The sequence below is a fragment of the Chiloscyllium plagiosum genome, unplaced genomic scaffold (assembly GCF_037043375.1).
Source record: "Chiloscyllium plagiosum isolate Xiang-an unplaced genomic scaffold, Cpla_swu_hap1 HiC_scaffold_4, whole genome shotgun sequence".
NCBI lineage: Eukaryota > Metazoa > Chordata > Chondrichthyes > Orectolobiformes > Hemiscylliidae > Chiloscyllium > Chiloscyllium plagiosum.
This window is the reverse complement of record NW_028270142.1, coordinates 117,704,615-117,726,455: the sequence shown is the minus strand read 5'-3', so window position 1 is coordinate 117,726,455 and position 21,841 is coordinate 117,704,615. Positions and strand designations below refer to the sequence as shown.

Sequence of the window (21,841 nt, the reverse complement as noted above, 5' to 3'; positions counted from 1 at the left end):
CACTGACCCTGTATAGCTTTTCATCCATAGCTGACAGCTTACTTCGCAAATAAGCATTTGCTAACCTTTTTCTATCTTCCCCAACCCCCATATGATCACTTTACATTCTTGGATGTTCTGTAGGGGAATGCAAATCCTTTTTTTAAAACCTTCATTCTGTACCTTGTTAATGCCCTTGTCTTTTTAGCTTTGTGCTGGGAGTGATGAATAATTTTAAACTAGTGCGTTGAAGAAACTCCAACTGATCTACAACATCTGTGGTGAGAATCAATGTCAGGAGTCCAATATGCTCATCAAACCTCAAATAATTTAAACTTCTTACTATTGCTAATAGACATCCTGACTCAAGTGCAATTCAACAATGGATTATCCATTTTTATTTCCTATTGTTATTAAATAGAACACAGGTTCTTTTACTTGTAATTAGCCTAAGCCTGTTTTGACTTGCATCTACATCAGCTATACATCAGTTTTCAGGTTTGGCATTTCCATTTATATATCTTTTAAAATCCAATCCGTAAAGCTAAATCCATTACACACCAGATGATCAAACAGTATAGGTTTGAAACCACTTTGAAGAATTTTTTTTTTATTTTGCATCTGATTTTTGTAGATACCAGTATCCATCAATGGACCAAATGTCTGAAATGATTCCATCAGTTTTGAAGCACTTTGGGTAAGATTTTAAAATTATACAATTTTCATATGTGCATCAGTAGTCAATTTGGGAAAGATTGCAACCTTTTAATGTGCTGTAATTCTCAGCTTGACTTTGCTAAATATTCTGTTCTCCTGAACTGTCATACTTGAGGTTGGCATTGTTTCTACGCATTGCCAAGAATGCAGCTAACAGACTTGCCTTCAAAATAAGAAGCTGCAAGTGCTCCAGTAACTTTTTTTTTGCTTTCACAATTCTTTCACACTTAGTGTAAAGCTAGTAACTTTTGCTGAAAGTTAAATTCCCATTTAATTCTATCCTGCTCTCATTCAGCACTTAGAAGTCTGTGCGCTTGAGCAGCGATTGTCGTAATAGTTGGGAGTTGGACTTTTTCGTTTTGCTTCTTCCCCCACACTAACTCCCCAAAGCCCACAATCACTTGTTAGTGTTGCACAAATTAGAACCTAATTTTTAGTCAGTTTTATTTTTGGAATGAATTATGTACTTATTTCTCATGGCTCAAACTCTGAAGGCTGAAGTGCATTAAGGTTTCTGTATATTTTCCTTAGAAACCATTCATTTAAGTAATCATAATTTCTAAAATAAAAATATTTTTCACTTTTTAAAATTCATTTTTTCATTTAGACCAGCTTGAGGTCTTATTTTTAGTTCCCTCCCAAATTAAGTTCATGTCATTTCTCCTGTTCTGGTGTAGACAGCTAAAATTCTGATTGTCTTTCAGTGTGAAGAGCATTATTGGAATGGGAGTTGGAGCTGGTGCATATATTCTGACTAAATTTGCTGTAAGTGGTGCTTCCCTTATTTGTTCACTTAAATGCTCTGGAGGTAACTTTTGTTTTCATGGCTCTTAGATTTTAAGCAGAGAGCCTCATCCACCAGTACTTATCGTTTTATAAATGCATGCAAGAGTAAATTTAGACAAATGTTTTGGTGGAGTTGGGCCAAATAAAAAGGCCACTTTAAAAACTATTCCAGAAATCCTGCCATTCCTATTTCTTAGTCATTTTTAAACTTAAGGATGCAGGTAGCAAGTCTGTATAAGTGTTCCTGTTGCAGGCTGCATTGCATGGATGGACACTTTTAAATTCTCCAGTTTGGAAATCTGATTAGTTTGGTATGGGACACTGTTCATGGCTCACCTCAAAATGGTTAGGAATCAAAAATACACTAGGCATTTAACATTCCCTTTTTTATTTTGAGGTATTACTTTTTACTACCTTCTGTGAAGCTGTCAATCAGTCCCCAGGAAGTGAAAGCCCCTTTTTTTTTGAAGAAACCTTCAACCCACCACCTACCTTGTCTAAATAAATACTGGTTGAAAAACGCTCCTTTTACAAGGAAAAAACATCTATCTTAGCAAAGTACATTCACTATTCTTAAGCTTAGCCAAGAATTCATTTGAAGGAATGTGAACCTAAACTAGTTTATAGTTGTCAAATAGCCTCATTATGAAACCTTGGTTTAGTTATACTGGGGTAAGGGGTTAGGGAGGGCAGTGGGTGAAGAGGAGGAATGAGCATTATTGGTTCTGACAATTCAAGATTAAAACTGGGCCAAAGTCTCAGAATTTGATCACCTAATCCACCAGCCTTGCCATCTACCTGCCTCAGGCCAGTGTCACAATATGAAATGTACTTGAGTTGTCTTCTGTATCTCAGCTATGATAGCATAGGCAATGCCTTTAGGACTAGCACAGACTTGGAACAATTCAAGACTCCTAATACCAAAGCCTTGGTAAAAATTAGGTCTATAATTTTTGTAATACATTTGTGAAGTGTACTCAATTTATTTGTAATTTTTTTTCTCTCTCAGTTGACCTTTCCTGATCTTGTTGAGGGGTTATGTCTCATTAATATTAATTGCTGTGCTGAAGGTTGGATGGACTGGGCAGCAACTAAGGTAATGCCTTGTGTAAGACTGTGTCTGTCTGTTAATAAAGATTACTGTGATCCAACAATAAATTCAAACTGCTTGACAGAACTTGTCTGACTTGTTGAATTATGCCCAATTTTGAGGCTAGAGTTTTCATTAGATTTATTTTGATTTGTATTGGTATCAGTACTGTGGGTAAGATTCTTGTGCTTGGCCTATTTGTTAGCCCTGTTTTTTCATGCAGTTGCATATTGTTTATACAGTTTAAAAATTATTTTTAAACAGTCATTGGTTAGTAGCTTCCTAAGATATCTGGTAGATGAGGGACTTTCCAAAAAAGGTTTTGTCCCATTTCTGAAATGTCATCCAGCTTGAATTATGATTCTTGGTGTTTGAATTGGGGTTTTTGGACATTACATTCTCTGTCTGCTGGTATCACACCTGACTGCCCTCGATCTGTTGAAGATCTTCTTGATACCATATATTAGATTAGATTACTTAGTGTGGAAACAGGCCCTTTGGCCCAACAAGTCCACACCGCCCCGCCGAAGCGCAACCCACCCATCCCCCTACATTTACCCCTTACCTAACACTACGGGCAATTTAGCATGGCCAATTCACCTGACCCGCACATCTTTGGACAGTGGGAGGAAACCGGAGCACCCGGAGGAAACCCACGCAGACACACTGAGAACGTGCAAACTCCACGCAGTCAGTCGCCTGAGGTGGGAATTGAACCTGGGTCTCTGGCGCTGCGAGGCAGCAGTGCTAACCACTGTGCCACCGTGCCGCCCACTATCTTTACCTCAACCACCACATGATGGGGCCCCAAAGGGGAAAGAGTAACATCAAAGCACAAACAAAAAGGCCCTATCAACATATGGTTCAGGGGTAATCCTCCATATTTTAGAGGTAAATACATAGCTGTGATCAGCCTGCAGAGAACAGTATGCATGAATGAGCTATGACAAAACCAGGGAGAAAGATGGCTGATGTCTGTACACCTGAATGTAAGTGCGATCCAAGGTAAGACTTCTGTTTGTTTTACAATAGATGATTTGAAATGAAAAAGTCCATTGGTGTGTGCCATGATCGAGCATTGGCCAGTTATTCTAGATAGGTGTGGAACAAAGACAATATATTAACCATGGTAGACTTTAATCTTTTAGTTTCTGATTTAGTCAGACTGGCAGAGTAGTCATGAGGATGAACTCTGAAATTGAGAAAATTTCCAAGAATAATGTTAGTGGATCTAGTCCGATCTAGTGACTGTGCATTGAGGCAAGTTTAAATAATCAGTAAGTGATCCCCTAGACAGTGACCACAACATGCATAACTTTTAGTATCAGGTTTGAGGATGAGGAACTTGGGCTAAAAACAATTTATTCTAAGCTTAAGTAAGGGTAAGTTATTTTTAGAGTCAGGGCACAATGAACTTGAGTGACTGGAAAAGTAGTTTAGCAGCAAAGGCCATTTGAATAACAATGGTAGGCATTTTAGTAAAATAGCTCATGGCTCACAGCAAAAGAAAATCCCAGTGAGGAGGAAGGATTCTAGGGAGAGGATAACCAAGTTAAAGATGGCAACAAATTGAAAATGCACAATATGGTAAAAATTTATAGTAAGGCTGAAGATGTTGAAAGTGTTAACAATCGACAAAAGACCACCGAAAAGATGAATTTAAATAAATCCTTTCATTTTGGGCTTGATGTCTGCATTCATAAACTCCCAGTGTATCCTGAGGTGCTCCTGTGTTCTTTACCATGATAGGTGGTCAGTGATCTCCATTTGAAAAAGCAGTGTTAGGCTGCTTCAACCACTTCCAGTAGCACTGTAGCAAGACCTGTTTCACTCTGATTCTGCACCAGTTGCAGTATCTCATCGTTATATAGGATAAGTTCAAATTTAATTTTGGTACAGAATCTTTGAATTCATGTAGACCTAGTAAGAACGTTTTGCTAACACAGGTGCTTTTAACAGAACTTGGTTCTCCCTTGTTACAATTTTGGCTTCCAAAATTATTGATGGTTTTTAAAAAAACGCTGAAACCTCAACAGATGTTTAAGTTTGGACTTTTTGTGAATTTCTGCTCCAGTCATTTGACCTTTTGACTGCTTTTCATAGCTTATCATTCTCTGTTCATGCTTTTGGATATGGCTAATGTGCCTTTTTGAATCCTACTAATATTAAACTTCTAATACTGAAGTGAAAAGTCTGCTGATAAAATAAAACCTGTAGTAAATAATTGCTTCTGGCTTTCTTTCATCATCTGACTGAAATTGGGAAGGATGGAAGTTAAAATGAAGGTATTTACTTACTGTCTTCCCATATTAACTTGATCTCTGGGGCACCTGTATTAACTGTGAAGCTCAGGTCCTGACTTTTTATTAGCTTATGGCCTGACTTGGGAGGCTTGTTGTGTTTTTGTTAATAAAGCTATGCAATTCTTTCCACTGCCATACTCCTTCACAATCCTTCTGCACTACTTTTGCTTCCCAGGTTAGAATTTATTTCTTAGCATTGCTATATGATTTTCACTTTAGTGCATCCTTTTTTTTTAAAAACAACATCCTAATGTGTGCTTTGTTGATTTGTATATCTCTACCTTTTAAATCTGGTTTTTGATTCAATGTCATTTGAGTAGAAACTGCTTTGCCCTATAAAAGTCCATGTTAATTTTTAAACACCTTTCTGAAATCTCCTCAAACCTTCTCCAAGAACAATCCCCCATCCTCCCCATAACCAAAGTTTGTAACCTTGGCATAATTATTTTACCCAAGCCCTTTGTATTTTCCCTAAAATTGTGATGCTCAGAATTGGTCACAGTTGTGGTTATTTTTACGTATGCTGTTCAAAAACTGATTCAAATTGCCCTGCTACATTTCCAGATTTTAATGAATAGATCTCAATTTATTTTGCATGAGCTTTTAACTGAATTTTAAAAAGATTAATCAGGTGATTACTGTGAATACGTCTAAGCAGAAGCTAGATCCTTCTATGAAGAAAGGATAGGATGATTGTGTGGATAGAGGCTCGTGGTAGATAAATATTAACAAAGACCAATTGAACAAACTGACTTGCTACTGCACAGTAGAGCAATGAAACACACTTTAGTATGAAGTAAATAAGTTTATCTAAAGATAACAATATAAACCCATTTAACCAGTATGTCTCTATCCTGAAGTCTATTGCTATCTAAGCATTGCTAAGCAACGTCCTGCTACTGACTTATTGCCTGAGGAGATGATGAAAGGTGTTGTGCATCATGAAGATTAAGCTGTTTTTCTTTGTTTTCTCCTAGATTACTGGTTGGACATCAAACTTGACAGACATTGTGATCTCTCATCTGTTTGGAAAGGTGAGTTCAGTATCTTCTATTCATGCCATAAATATGATTTATGCAACATTGTTGGACTCCATCCAATCTCATGATTGTTCTTTTTCCAGAGAAAACTAGTAGTTGAATATCACCTCTTTAAAGTTCCTCTCTTGTTTTTGATTTTTTGTTTTGACCAAATCGTGTTGAGGAACTACCTTTTTTGATGTGGTCAAGCAAGGGCACAGAATGCATACTGAGTGAGGATCTTGAATTTGAAATGATTTACTAGTACCAGTACTGATCCTAATCTGGCTGAGTCTTGAGGAATGCAACTGGCAGACTGAATTTGCATGAGAAAGCTTTAATAGTGTAATGTCATCCTCAACGTTTATTGCTGACATTGTTGTTTTTTCCTATATTGCAGTTTTATTAGGTGTGCTACCCCTGTACTGTGGTTCCTACTTTGCCCAATAACCATGTGCTACATTTCCAAATTTCACTTAGAAAGCAAGACAGTTACTTTATCAAAGAATATTAATAAAATGGTTAAATAGACTTTAATAAATGCACATTGATTCTTCAATTGATTTTTGTATTTTTGAAGTTTTTTTAAATGACCAATCTAACAACTTTGCATCAAGGTCAAGCTCAACTGGCCTATAGTTTTCATCTTTCCTGCCATTTATGAAAAGAGGGTTTATTGTTCCCATTCAGTTGGACCCCTTCCAGAATCTGCTAATTTTGTAATATTAGCACTTGCACATCTACCTCATTGGCTACCCTTCTAAAACCCTAAGGTGAAGTTTGTCAGAACCCTGGGGCTTGTTATAATGCAGCTCCATCAGATTTTTCTATAGCACTTTTTTTCCTCTGAAGTTCCATTCTTCTTCCTCTTGTCCTGACTTGCAACTATGTGTTCTGGATTAGTGGTGCTGGAAGAGCACAGCAGTTCAGGCAGCATCTAAGGAGCAATAAAATTGACGTTTCAGGCAAAAGTCCTTCATCAGGAATAAAGGCAGAGAGCCTGAAGTGTGGAGAGATAAGCTAGAGGAGGGTGGGGGTGGGGATAGAGTAGCAGAGTACAATGGGGGAGGGGATGAAAGTGATAGGTCAGGGGGTGGGAGAAGAGGGTGGAGTGGATAGGTGGAAAAGATAAGCAGGTAAGACAAGTCATGGGGACAGTGCTGAGCTGGAAGTTTGAAACTGGGGTGAGGTGGGGGCAGGGGAAATGAGGAAACTGTTGAAGTCCACATTGATGCCCTGGGGTTGAAGTGTTCCGAGGCGGAAGATGAGTTTGGTGAGGGAGCGGCGGTGAAGGAGGCCCAGGACCTCTGTCTTTGGCAGAGTGGGAGGGGGAGTTGAAATGTTGGGCCACAGGGCAGTGTGGTTGATTGGTGCAGGTGTCCCGGAGATGTTCCCTAAAGCACTCTGCTTGGAGGCGTCCAGTCTCCCCAATGTAGAGGAGACTGCATCGGGAGCAACGGATACAATAATGGTATTAGTGGATGTGCAGGTAAAACTTTGGATGTGGAAGGCTCCTTTATGGCCTTTGATGGAGGTGAGGGAGGAGGTGTGGGTGCAGGTTTTGCAGTTCCTGCAGTGGCAGGGGAAGGTGCCAGAATGGGAGGGTGGGTTGTAGGGGGGGGGCGTGGACCTGACCAGGTAGTCACGGAGGGAATGGTCTTTGCCGAAGGTGGAAAGGGGTGGGGAGGGAAATATATCCCTGGTGGTGGGATCTTTTTGGAGGTGGTGGAAATGTCAGCGGATGATTTGGTTTGTGAAGGTTGGTAGGGTGGAAGGTGAGCAGCAGAGGCATTCTGTCCTTGTTACGGTTGGAGGGATGGGGTCTGGGGGCGGAGGTGCAAGATGTGGATGAGATGCGTTGGAGGGCACCTTTAACCACGTGAGAATGGAAATTGCAGTCTCCAAAGGAGGAGGCCATCTGGTGTGTTCTGTGGTGGAACGGGTCCTCTTAGCAGATATGGCGGAGGAATTGGGAATACTGGATGGCATTTTTGCAGGAGGTAGGGTGGGAAGAGGTATAATCCAGGTAGCTGTGGGAGTCGGTGGGTTTGTTTTTAAAAAAAAAAATTAAAAAATGTCAGTGTCAAGTCGGTCGTCATTGGAGAGGTCCAGGAAGGGGAGGGAGGTGTCAGACGGACCAGGTAAATTTTAAGGTCAGGGTGGAATGTGTTGAAGTTGGTGAATTGCTCAACCTCCTCACAGGAGCACGAGGTGGCATCAGTGTAGTGGAGGAAGAGGGGAGTGGTGCTGGTGTAATTACAGAAGATCTACTATTCTACGTAGCCAAAGAGACCAGCATAGCTGGGGCCCATACGTGTGCCCATGACTACCCCTTCGGTCGGGAGGATTCAAAGTAGAAATGAAGGGCGAGGACCAGTTCGGCCAAACGAATGACTGTCGGTGGAAGGGTACTGTTGGAGATGTCGGGAGAGGAAAAAATGGAGGGCTTGGAGGCCCTGGTCATGGCGGATGGAGGTGTAGAGGGACTGGATATCCATGGTGAAGATGAGGTGTTGGGGGCCGGGGAAATGGAAGTCTTGGAGGTGGAGGGTGTGGCTGGTGTCTCGAATATATGTGGGGAGTTCCTGAACTAGGGGATAGGACAGTGTCGAGGTAGGTAGAGAGAGAGTTTAGTGGGGCAGGAGCATGCCCCCAGGGTGGTCAGGCTTGTGGATCTTGGGATGGAGGTAGAACCGGGCAGTGCGGGGTTCCGGGACTGAGGTTGGAAGCTGTGGGTGGGAGATCTCCTGAGGTGATGAGGTTCTGTATGGTCTGGGAGGATGGTTTGGTGATGGGGGTGGGGTCATGGTTGAGGGGGTGGTAGGAAGAAATGTCCTTGAGTTGGCGTTTGGCTTCAGCAGTGTAGAGGTCAGTGCACCAGACTACCACTGTGCCCCCTTTATCTGCTGGCTTGATGGTGAGGCTGGAATTGGAGCAGAGGGATTGGAGGGCTGCACGTTGAGGGTGAGAGGTTGGAGGGGGGGTAGACAGGTTGAGGCGGTTAATGTCCCGACAGCAGTTGGAAATGAAGAGGTCGAAGGCAGGTACTAGGCCACCGTGGGATGTCCATGTGGATGGAGTGTGTTGGAGGAGAGTGAAGGGGTCCTTTGAAGGTGGGTGGGAGTCCTGATTGTGAAAGTAAGCTCTGAGGAAGTGTTCGACGTCACAGCGTGTATTAAATTCATTGCGTGGACGGAGGGGGATGAAGGTGAGTCCTTTGCTGAGGACTGATTGTTTGTCCTCAGTGAGGGGAAGGTCTGGAGGGATGGTGACAACTCAGCAGGGCTGGGATCTGGTGTGGGGGCGGAGCCAGTAACTGGAGTGGGTGTCATGGGGAATGGGGGTGGAGTCATGAACAGGGAGTGGTGTTCCCCTCGGGGTTCTGGGGGCTGGGAATGGTGACAGTGGGATCTGTGGGGGGGCGGAGGGGGGGGGGTTAGCAGAATGCAGGTGAATGGCTGTGGGGGCGGAAGTGGTGGCAGACATGGCAGTAGGGGTGGCGGACGTCATTGAGCGTGTGACATCAGCGATGTGGGGCAGAAGTGATGTCAAGTGTGATGCATGAGGAATTGAGGGGCAGAAGTGCTTGTGGGAGTGGCGATGATGGGGGTGGAAGTGATATCAACAGCATGGGGGTGGCAGCTGCACCAGCTGCATGGCTAATTCCCTCCCCTTCCTGGACACCTCCATCTCCATTAATAACGACCAACTTGACACTGATATTTTTTTACAAACCCACCGACTCCCACAGCTACTTGGATTACACCACTTCCCACCCTACCTCTTGCAAAAATGTCATCCTGTATTCCCAATTCCTCCGCCGTATCTGTTCCCAGGAGGACCAGTTCCATCACAACACACCAGATGGCCGCCGCCTTTAGAGTCTGCAATTTCCCTTCCCACGTGGTTAAAGATGCCCTCCAACACATCTTGTCCACATCCCGCATCTCCGCCCTCAGACCCCTCCAACTGTAACAAGGACAGAATGCCCCTGGTGCTCACTTTGCACTCTACCAACCTTCACATAAACTAAATCATCCGCCGACATTTCCGCCACCTCCAAAAAGACCACACCACCAGGGATATATTTCCCTCCCCACCACTTTCTGCCTTCTGCAAAGACTGTTCCCTCCATGACTACCTGGTCAGGTCCACACCCCCACCCCCCCTCCCCCTACAACCCACCCTCCCAACCTGGCACCTTCCCCTGCCACCGCAGGGACTGCAAAACCTGAGCCCATACCACCTCCCTCACCTCCATCCAAGCTCCTTAAAGGAGCCTTCCACATCCATCAAAGTTTTTTACCTGCACATCCACTAATATTTATTGTATCCGTTGCTCCTGATGCAGTCTCCTCTACATTGGGGAGACTGGACGCCTCCTAGCAGGGCGCTTTAGGGAACATCTCAGGGACACCCGCACCAATCAACCACACCGCCCTGTGGCCCAACATTTCAACTCCCCTTCCCACTCTGCTGAGGGCATGGAGGTCCTGGGCCTCCTTCACCGCCGCTCCCTCACCACCAGACGGCTGGAGGAAGAACGCCTCATCTTCTGCCTCGGAACACTTCAACCCTAGGGCATCAATGTGGACTTCAACAGTTTCCTCATTTCCCCTTCCCCACCTCACCCTAGTTCCAAACTTCCAGCTCAGCATTGTCCCCATGACTTGTCCTACCTGCCTATCTTTTCCACCTATCCCCTGCCCCCAACCTATCACCTTCATCCCCTCCCCCACTCACCTATTGTACTCTATGCTACATTCTCCCTGCCCCCACCCTCCTCTAGCTTATCTCTCCATGCTTCAGGCTCTCTGTCTGTATTCCTGATGAAGGGCTTTTGCCCGAAACATCGATTTTACTGCTCCTCAGATGCTGCCTGAACTGCTGTGCTTTTCCAGCACCACTAATCCAGCATCTAGTTTCCAGCGTCTGCAGTCATTGTTTTTACCCACTATTTGTGTTCTGTCTACTGAAGACAAAAATTTTTCTTTCCATATGTGTAGACCCTAAGTCTACAGTTTCTGAACCCAGAACAAGCAGCATCACATTTCTGTATGGTTTTTTTTTTTTTGCCCTCCATTCCTTTCTCACTTTTTTCCCCCTCTTGTTTGCAGAGGTGTCCAAGTGAAACCTGCATGCTGACAGTATATTCAGATTTTGGCCAGAACTATTTGGCTTTGGACCCTGTGTGCTGTTGATTCAGATGTGTATTCAATAACTGAATACTAAAAGAAAATAGTTTATTGGCAGCTGCCACTCCAAAGTTCTTAACCGCAAACTTATGTAACAATTGTGGTTAATGGCAGTTGACTGAAGAGAAAAATCTTAGAGCAGCACCAAGACACTTGCTACAGAATTCATGAAGCATTGTTAATGGCCCAACCATGTTTAACTGATTCTTTAATGACCTCTGGCCAGGAATTGCTGATTTTCATTTTTGTGCATACGTTTGCATGATCACAAGGCAACACTTATCAAGAGATCAAGAAACATACAGCTTGTGGTGATTAGGTTAGGTTTGATTCCCTAGAGTATGGAAACAGGCCTTTCGGCCCAACAAGTCCACACCAGCCTGCCGAAGAGTAACCGTCCCAGACCCCTTCACCCTCTTTACCTCTGACTAATGCAGCAACACTGAGTAATTTAACATGACCGATTCACCTAACTTGCACATTTTTTGGATGGTGGGAGGAAACTGGAGTACACAGACTCTGGGAGAATGTGCAAACTCAACAGTTGCCCAAGGTGGGAATCAAACCCAGGTCCCTGACGCTGAGGCAGCAGTGCTAACCACTGAGCCACCCTGCTGCCTAGTGATAAGTTGTAAGTTGCAATTTCAGTTATAATCAAGTTCTAACCCCACCCTGTTCTACACTGGTATTGCCATAGTAGAGATTCCTGCCTCAATATATTGGCGATACCCACTAGCCAGCAACTTGGATTGGACAGAACAACACTCGTGCAGGACAAAGTACTTAAATGTATGCCCACTTCACTGTTATATTCCCAACCCAAGTAAGTCCTCTGTTATGAATGCCTAGCTACTCAGACATATTTAGAATAGAGAATTTAACATAATTTGCAACTGAAAATTATTATCTTACGTGCCTCTATCATTGGAGTACACCATCTACAGCATGTGTGCTGCAGGATGTCAAAACAGTAACTTTTAAAGTTGCTTCTGTGTTTTGCTGCCTTGTGATGTCTATCACTAGATTCAAAGTGGCAATGCTGTGTGAATTACACATCATATTGCACATTTTCCTTACTTGTGGGTATCAAATCCTGTTTTGTCATGTTTTCTGTTACCATACCTAGCATCTTTATCGTTTTAGTAAAGAAATGCTTTAACGAGATCAAAGCATTTGAAGGGCTTTAGGCACTTTTTGTAGTAGGGTGTGGGAAAGGATGCATGCAAAATTAGTAATACTAATCAACTAGTATTTAATCGTTTTTGCCAAAGTAAGGTTTGATCTTGGATAGTTAGGATTCCTTTGTCAGAGGGAGGTCATGTCTAACAAATCTAATTGAATTTTTGAAGGTGACCAAGTGTGTGAATCAGGGAATTGGATGTGAAATTCAGCCAAGCCTTTGACAACATCCTATATGGGAGCCACTAACAGTCTCCATTAACAGCTAATCACTCTCCTCTCCTAGTCAGTTTGTTATCACTCTCTGTTCAATTGTTCTTCTCTCTTTGATCTATCCCCACGTTTCATTTACTCCTTACCCCTCCATCCTATCTTTTTTACATATAAACCAACATTTTTCCAGCTACCATCAGTTCTGAGGAAGGGTTACAGGATTTAAAACATAAATCAGAATTAATCTTCAGCGATGCTGCCAGACATTGAGCTTTTCCAGCAATTACTTTGTTTTTGTTTTATGCATGGGAGAACCTCTTGAAGGGAAAAGCACCAGGTATCAAGGATAACTTGGCAAGTTGCATCCAAAATTGGTTTAATGGTAGAAAGCTGTCCACAGGGACAGATTAGTCTAATTATACACTGGCTGAGGTTACCATGAAGGTCCACTCCACTTTCTCGCCTTGCCTGAGATATGGTGACACTCGGACATTTTTTAGAATGTGTGGGCATGGTATGACTCCCTAGTTGGTTGACAATGAGGAAGTTATTGGGTACCAAGATGATATAAAAGTATGGTCAGATAAACAGCAGATAGGATTTAACCCTGATAAGGTACTTCCCTGCTATCCAGTTTCTTCCAATGAACAGTAGGACACAAGGAAGAATCGAGGAATCTTGGGATGCTTGTCCATAGACTGCAAGACCAGTTTGTAGGATAGTTAAGAAGGCGCAGAGATTCTTGTCTTTAGTTGTGGCAGAGATTAAAAACTGTCTGAGCTGTACAGGACATTTAGTGAGACTACGTAGACCCATTGTACAGCATGAAACTGACCTTTCGGTCCAACTCGTCCATGCCGACCAGATCTGGAGCACTCTGCGCAGTTCTGGTCTCTACACTAGAAGAATGGTGTGACTGCAGTGGAGGAAGTGCAGAGGAGATTCATCAGGATGTTGCCTGGGATGGAGCAGTTTAGCTATGAAGACAGAATGGATAAGTTCAGGTTGTTTACTTTAGAGCAGAGAAGCCCAAGAAGGGACTTGTTTCAGGTCATAGTCATAGAGACCTACAGCACAGCAAAAGGCCCTTTGTTTTGGACTGAAAATGCAATGGACTAATCACCTAACTATTCTAACTTCATTTTGCAGCACTTTGCCCAGAGCCTTGTTTATATACCTTGGTATTGCAAGTCACCTCTAAATACATACAGAATTCTGCATTTCCACCACTTTTCTCTGGGTGAGTTTATTCTCACTCCTCAATCCTCTTTCCCCTTGGGCTAAATCTATGTCACTTCATTATTGATTTCTCCACTGAGGGGAAGATTTCATTTCAGTCCACTCTTAATGCCCCTCAATTTTACACCTCAATCAGTACTGCGCTTTCCCATGGAGAAAGTGAGGACTGTAGATGCTGGAGATCAGAGCTGAAAATGTGTTGCTGGAAAAGTGCAGCAGGTCAGGCAGCATCCAAAGAGCAGGAGAATCGACATTTTGGGCATGAGCCCCTATTCAGGAATGTAGAAGAAGGGCTCATGCCCAAAACGTCTTCTCCTGCTCCTTGGATGCTGCCTGACCTGCACCTTCCCATACCCACCACCATCTTTTCTATAAAGAAAACCACTCTTGGCTGTCGGCGCTCTTACATGCAACACTCCAACACTTGCAACATCTTAGTAAATCTCCTCTGCACCCTCCAGGTCTGTCATATCCCTCCTATAATGTGGATTCCAGACTGCACTGCATGCCTAATTAACACCTTGTGCAGTTCCAGCATAAATGCTGTCTCGGATCATAAAAGCAAGTATACTATTTGGCTTAAAATTTGAGGGGCATGATGAATAAAAAGCATCTATTCCCTCTTTGTTAAATAGTCAATCACCAGAATACATAACCTCTTGCCTTTAAGATTTAGTCGTGATTTTAAGGAATTGCTTTTCATGAAGTGGCAGGAATCTGGAAAGCTCAGTGGGAAATCTCTTAACCTTTTAAGCTTTCATCCAAGTACTTTTTAATCTTGTAACATTAAGACTGTAGATCAAGTGCTGGAAAGTGGGACTAGCATAGTTTTAGGTGTCGGAGGGATAGAAGTGTCTTTGCTTTACTATACTAATCTGATACCTGATGTTGACAACGTTACATAGTCCCAACAACAATTTGACAAAAGGCTTGCAGGTAATTTCTATAAAATAAAATGAAAGATAGTCATTGTCTTTTAGATATGAATGTTGTGAAATGTCTGTCAAAATTGCCAATGATGTTTAAGATTTTAGCAACTCTAATTTATTTTAAAAGTAACATACTATAAATGTTGGAAACAGAATGGAAAATATTGGAAATCTTGCATCATTTGTGGAGACAAAGATTTCTGTAGGTAATGCAGCCAAACCTGCTGAACACTTGAAAACCAAATTTTTCTGAAAGTTTGTTACATTTTAAATAACTTATTTTTATATACAAGTTTGTCAATCTACTTTCACAAACCATTCTTTACCTCTTGACTGAGATTGATTAAATTACTTCTGTGATTTGATTTTTGCAGTTACCATTATTTAATATATTTGCAATCTGTTTTAGGATGAAATACATTCGAACCCTGAGTTGATCCAGATGTATCGTGCTCACATTACTTCTGAGATTAATCACAACAACTTGCAACTTTTTGTTGATTCATACAACAGGTAAAGTAGTACTGGATTCCTACTTCAATTTTTGGTCAATTAATTATGACCTAGGTAAAGGCTCTATACTGTGAAGCACAGTAAAACACTTTTTTTTAAAATTCAAGCGCATTCACAACTTGTGATTTCAGTAAGGCAGCAGTTGTAGCATAACCATAGGCCCCTCAGGTTCCTTTTGAGCGAGAAAAGTGTTTCTTTACATTTATGGTAAGTCATGAAAAGCATCCTTCAAAAGGAACTTGTGCATTACAATCACCAAGGGGGGAAAAGTACGAGGAAAATTTAAAAAAAGGACTAAACTGATGCAAGTCTTCCATCCAATGTCCTGCATCCTTGGATCATAAAGGAGTGGCTTAAAGACTGCAAATGAATTCTGTTGTAATGCTTAACACTTTGCTAGTTTCTAGAGAATTGGCAAATTAGAAGAAAACAAATTTAGGATCATTATTAGAGGAAGCAAGCCAATTATTCTAAATATGACATTGCCAAAATGATAGGTATTTTAGAAAACAATATCATGTAGAACCTGGATAGGTTTTTGAAAGGGAGATGGCGTTTCACCAATTTATTAACCCTTTTTAATATTTGGAATGTGTAAAAGGTAACCAGAAATGTCATGTATTTGAATTTGTAAAAGTTACTTTACAAAATGTGAACTCGTGAGAATTGGGGTGGTTTATATTAGGATGGGTGATTGATTTAACGGAAGCAGAGGTTGGAATAAGCGAATAAGATTCGGGTTGGAATACTCTGCTGTTCACTATTTACAATTTATTCATGGCTTGGATGAAGGGATTGACCACTAACCATTATTCGCAAACTATTCAAAGTCTACAAAGGGATTTAGATAACTTCAAGAACCATGGTTGCTAGAAATCTAAAACTAATTCTTGAGCAAACTTGGCAGGTCTGGCAGTCTGTGGACAAAATACTAACACTGAGTCAAGTGACTCTTAAGAATTTTAGACTTGTAGAACCTAGGAAATGTTGGAGTCCTAAGCAGTGCATTTTTTTTCAATTCATGGGATGTGGGCATTGCTTGTTGGGCAATAAATTCTGGTCCATCACTAATTCTCTTTTTTTAAGATAGTGGTGAGCTGCCTTGAATAGACCCAATACTGTCAGGGCTCAGATTCCAGGATTTTGATCCAGTAACCAAGAAGGAACTGTAATATTTCCAAATAAAGATAGTGTGCAGCTTGAATGGGAGTTTGCAGAAAATGGAATTGTCTGGCAACTGCCTCCTTTAAAACTCTCGAATGTAAAATGTCAAGTCCTGGGATGTTTTGATTTAATGGATTAAATTTCTCCAATACTCTTTTTCGGGGAAAAAAAAAACCCACCTACTTCACTCTTACTAGGCCCTCGGCTACCTTCTATTTCTAGCAGTAATTTATCTTCTGATGTCAGGCTTCACAGTAGTACAGTTTTCCCTTCATTTTGGGGATTTGGTAGGGGTTGGGCATTAAGCATTTGGTTAAACTCACCAGGTGAGATTGTCTCCTACATTTAGTGTCAAGCCACCCTCTTTGTCATGTAGTTGGAAGTCTACAGCAGAGAAAACACCCTCTTTGGTTCATCAAGGCAACGCCAGTGAAAATTACTTCCTTTGGCCCAGAGCCTCTTTATGCTTTAGCATCACAAGTGTACATATAAATAAACTATTATGGGAGTTTTGGCTCTACCTAATTTACCAGGCAATGAGCTCAGTTTCCTACCACTTCCTGCTCTTTCCTGTTTTTAAATTTGGGTCATTTAAACTGCTCAGCAGGTCTGGCATCTGGAGAGAAATCAAAGTCCTTTTTATGGGCCAAGTGACCCACCCTCAGGACTGTTGACTCTGATTTCTCTCCCCAGATGCTGCCAGACCGGCAGAACTTTTCCAGCAATATCTGTTTTTGTTCCTGATGTACAGCATCTGAATTTCTTGTGGTTTTATCCTGGTAAATCCCCCTCGCACCCCCCTCTCATCCCCGAGTTCCACACCATTGTCTAACTGTGACCTAACCAAATTTTACAGTTCTAGCATAACCTTCCCACTCTTAAACTCTACCTCAGCTAATAAAGACAAGTATCCTATATGACTCAGCAAATTTGTCTACCTGTCCTACTGCCTTTTAAAGGGTTAGAATGTGTGTACAATCCTTCTAATCCTCTGTGCTCCCCAGGGTCCTACTATTCATCATGTATTCCCTTGCTTGTTGTCCTGCCCAAATGTAGTACTTATCCAAATTGATTTCTGTTTGTCACTGATCAGTGGCAATCTGGTCTGTCTATTCTCCTTTTTTAATCTAAGGTTATCCTCTTCACTCTTTGCCACCTCAACAATTTTCCTATCATCTGGGAACTGATTAATCTTCATACATTCAAGTCTATATGTGTACACAAAGCAACACTGTTCCCTGTGGAACCACACTGGGCACAGGCTTCCAATCACAAGATCCCTCTTCCATCTCCCTCTTTCTGCATGGTCAATTCTGGATCGAATTAACCAAGTTTGTTTGGATCCCATGGCTCTTGTGACCAGTCTCCCTTGAACTTCAAATAGATTGTCCAATGCCTTCCCCTCTACCCTGGTCACTTCTTCTTCTTTGAAAAATTTAATCGAGTTGATTAACAAAACCATGCTGACTTTTTTTTTTAATCTGCATTTGGAAATGCAGATTAATTCTGTCACGTTTTCCCTTTTTCTCATGAACATCAATGCACAGTATTCATTTAGAATCCTCCTGATCTTTGGCTCCACACACCAGTTACCACTGATATCCTTAATGAGCCCTTTCCTTTCTATTGTTGCCCTTTTACCATTTAAAGTATTTGTAAAATGGATTTTCCTTTTTTACACTCTTCTTTCCTGTTCATTTTTGCCCTCTCCTAATTTCCTGGTTTTAAGTTTGCCAATACTGTGTTCCACTAGAGCTTTGGCAGTATGTGTCACAAGCCTTTTTCTTTAATCTTCCAATCCTGTATATCCCTTTTTGATGTCTAGGGTTCACAGGACTTAGTCCCACCCTTGTCTTTATTAGAACATTACAGCACTACTCTCCCTCATTGGTTGGTTGGAGCAGTGGGACACATACAAAGCAATTACATTTTTTTTCCTGGAAAAACTAATCTGCATTTGATCCACTCTAGCTAAATCATGCCTGATCCATATTCAAATCTGGCCTCCTGCAAGTTTAGAATGGTTTAATGTCCTGCCCATCCTTGTCCTTTTTTTTCCATTGCAATCTTTAATTTAATTTAGCAGAGTTATTTATGATCAGTTTATGCAAGAGCACTTGTGCTAATACTTGGCCTCATTTACCTAAATTCTTAAGTACAGGACTGTTCCATGTCTCTTATGGCCTTCTATGTATTGGCTTTGAAGATCTCTCCTGGATGCATATTAAGAATTACACTCCTTCTAAACTAACACATTGACTATGCCAGTTAGCTTTTGGAAGTTGAAATTCCCTATTATCACTATCCTATTTAGTCTTCTGAAATTTGCCTACACGGCACGGTGGCACAGTGGTTAGCACTGCTGCCTCACAGCGTCAGAGACCCGGGTTCAATTCCCGACTCAGGCGACTGACTGTGTGGAGTTTGCACATTCTCCCCGTGTCTGCGTGGGTTTCCTCCGGGTGCTCCGGTTTCCTCCCACAGTCACAAAGATGTGCGGGTCAGGTGAATTGGCCATGCTAAATTGCCCGTAGTGTTAGGTTAAAGGGGTAAATGTAGGGGTATGGGTGGGTTATGCTTCGGCGGGTCGGTGTGGACTTGTTGGGCCGAAGGGCCTGTTTCCACACTGTAAGTAATCTAATCTATTCTTCTGTTTATCTTCAACCACAATGCATTCCCAGCAATGTGATGGCTCCTCTTAGGTTTTAAGTTCTATCTGTATGGCTTCATTTGAGGAGCCTTCTAGGATGCCATCCCTCCTTACTGCTATAATTGATGCCATGATCAATATTGTGATACCCCTTTCTCTTTTACCTCCTTCCTTGTCTCCCCTGAAAACCTTATCCTGGAGTTAACAATTTCCCACCTGCCCTGGAAACAAAGTCTCAATGATCGCAATGAATTCATACCTCCATGGTTTGATTTTTGCCCTTGATTCACCTACCTCACTTGTCAGGCTCCTTACATTTAAATACCACCCAACCTTGTCAAACTCCCTTGTACCACCAGTCACCTACCTGTTTGTTTTCCTCTTGTCAGTCTTTGGCTTTTGCAGTCTCACTGCTGCATGCTGGTTTTATTCCCTAACATATCTGCTAGGGTTAGGTTAAAGTTTCCAGAAGCTCTGATACTGGATCACTGTTGCCCATGCTGGCTGTTTGTTTATACCAGCATTGGCTGATGTCTGATATCGGAAGATGATGGGAGAAGATTGTGTTGAGGCTCTCAAAGAGAAAAGGATAAGGAAGATATAGATTGTAGGGAAATAGATTATGGCACCTTGCAAAGTGTCCATATTAGAGGAGGAAGTGCTGTATTGAAACACAAAGGTGGATAAATCCCCGGGACCTGATCAGGTGTACCTAGAACTCTGGGAAGCTAGAGAAATGACTGCCTCTTGCTGAGATGTATCATCCAATAGGCACAAGTGAGAAGACTGGAAGTTGGCTAACGTGATGCCACTGTAAGAAAGGTGGTAAGGACAAGCCAGGGAACTATAGACCAGTGAACCTGACGTCAGTGGTGGGCAAGTTGTTGGAGAGAATCCTGAGGGACAGGATGTACATGTATTTGAAAAAGCAAAGACTGATTAGGGATAGTCAATATGACTTTATGGGAAATAATGTCTCTCAAACTTGAGTTTTTGAAGTAACAGGATTGAGGGCAGAGTGATAGATGTCATTTATATGGACTTCAGTAAGGCAGTTTGACAGGGTTCCCCATGGGATACTGATTTAGCAAGGTTAGATCTCACTGAATGCAGGGAGAACTAGCCATTTGGATGCAGAATTGGCTCAAGGTAGAAGACTGAGGAGGGTGGTGGTGGAGGGTTGTTTTTCAGACTACAGGCCTGTGACCAGTGGAGTGCCACAAGGATCTGTGCTGGGTCCTCTACTTTTTGTCATTTACATAAATGATTTGGATGCAAGGTTTGCAAGTATAAGTGGTAAGTTTGCAGATGACTCCAAAATTGGAGGTGTAATGGACAGTGAAGAAGGTTATCTCTGATTACAATGGGATCCTGACCAGATTGGCCACTGGGCTGAGAAGTGGCAGATGGAGTTTAATTCAGATAAATGCAGGATGCTGCATTTTGGGAAAGCAAATCTCAGCAGAACTTGTACACTTAATGGTAAGGTCCTAGGGAGTGTTGCTGAACAAAGAGACCTTGGAGTGCAGGTTCATAGCTCCTTGAAAGTGGAGTCACAGGTAGATAGGATAGTGAAGAAGGCATTTGGTATGCTTTCTTTTATTGGTCAGTATTGAGTTCAGGATTTGGGAGGTCATGTCCTGTCTGTACGGGACATTGGTTAGGCCACTGTTGGAATATTGTGTGCAGTTCTGGTCTCTTTCCTATCGGAAGGATGTTGTGAAACCTGAACGTGTTCAGAAAAGATTTACAAGGATTTTGCCAGGGTTGGAAGACTTGAGCTATGGGGAGAGGCTTAACAGGCTGGGGCTGTTTTCCCTGGAGTGTCGGATGCTGAGGGGTGAGCTTATAGAAGTTTACAAAATTATGGGGCATGCATAGGGTAAATAGGTAAAGTCCTTTCCCTGGGGTCAGGGAGTCCAGAACTAGAGGGCATCTGTTTAGGGTGAGGGGAAAGGTATAAAAGAGACCTATGGGGCAACTTTTTCCATGGTGGTATGTGTATGGAATGAGCTGCCAGAGGAAGTGGTGGCGACTGGTACAAATGCAACATTTAAGAGGCAGTTGGATGGGTATACGAATGGAAGCGTATGGAGGGATATGGGTGGGGTGCTGGCAGGTGGGACTATTTGGCTTGGGATATCTGGCTGGCGTGGACAGGTTGGACCAAGGGTCTGTTTCCATGTTGCACATCTGACTCTGACTCTAAATGACAGTTGTTTAATGTACAAAATAAAAGCAAATTACTGCGGATGCTGGGATCTGAAACCAAAGAGAAAATGCTAGAAAATCTCAGCAGGTCTGGCAGCATCTGTAAGGAGAGGAAAGAGCTGACGTTTTGAGTCTAACGGATCCTTTTGACAAAGGGTCATTTAGACTCGATGTCAGCTCTCTCCTCTCCTTACAGATGCTGCCAGACCTGCTGAGATTTTCCAGCATTTTCTTTGGTTGCTTAATGTACAACTGGAATATCTAGAACGTGCCTGAAATGTTAATGTTTCAAACTATTGATGAGAAGCACTACAGTATACAATCAGTAAACAAGGTTTGGGAAAGATGTGTAAACTAAACAAAAGCAAGCAGTTCTGACTTGTAAACTTTAACATGACTTTTTTTTCTTTGTAGCCGAAGAGATCTAGATGTTGAGCGCCCTCTTCCTGCAGGGCAGCACCATCACCATCACCAAGGTCTTACTTTACAGTGAGTTTTTGAATTCATTCTTGGATCCAGCATTGAATTTGGACTGTTGGATGGAAACTAGTCTATTTTGTTTTGAACTTTATGATGGTCTTGAGGAAGATTTTAATGGTTGTACAAATGAAATCATCAGCTAGTTGTTAGGGAGGGGAGCATTTTTCACAAACC

At 42.2% G+C, this 21,841-nt stretch overlaps 1 protein-coding gene across 2 annotated transcripts in view; it reads left to right on the top strand.

Moving 5' to 3' along the window:
- LOC122548912 (protein NDRG1-like) overlaps positions 1-21,841 on the top strand; it is a 69,411-nt gene that overhangs the window by 34,647 nt on the left and 12,923 nt on the right. For both annotated transcript variants that reach the window (XM_043687879.2, XM_043687877.2), the window contains 6 exons: positions 614-676; positions 1,401-1,461; positions 2,492-2,578; positions 5,853-5,909; positions 15,059-15,162; positions 21,602-21,676. In XM_043687879.2, the coding sequence (XP_043543814.1) occupies positions 614-676; positions 1,401-1,461; positions 2,492-2,578; positions 5,853-5,909; positions 15,059-15,162; positions 21,602-21,676 (447 nt within the window). The remainder of the gene's footprint in view (positions 1-613; positions 677-1,400; positions 1,462-2,491; positions 2,579-5,852; positions 5,910-15,058; positions 15,163-21,601; positions 21,677-21,841) is intronic.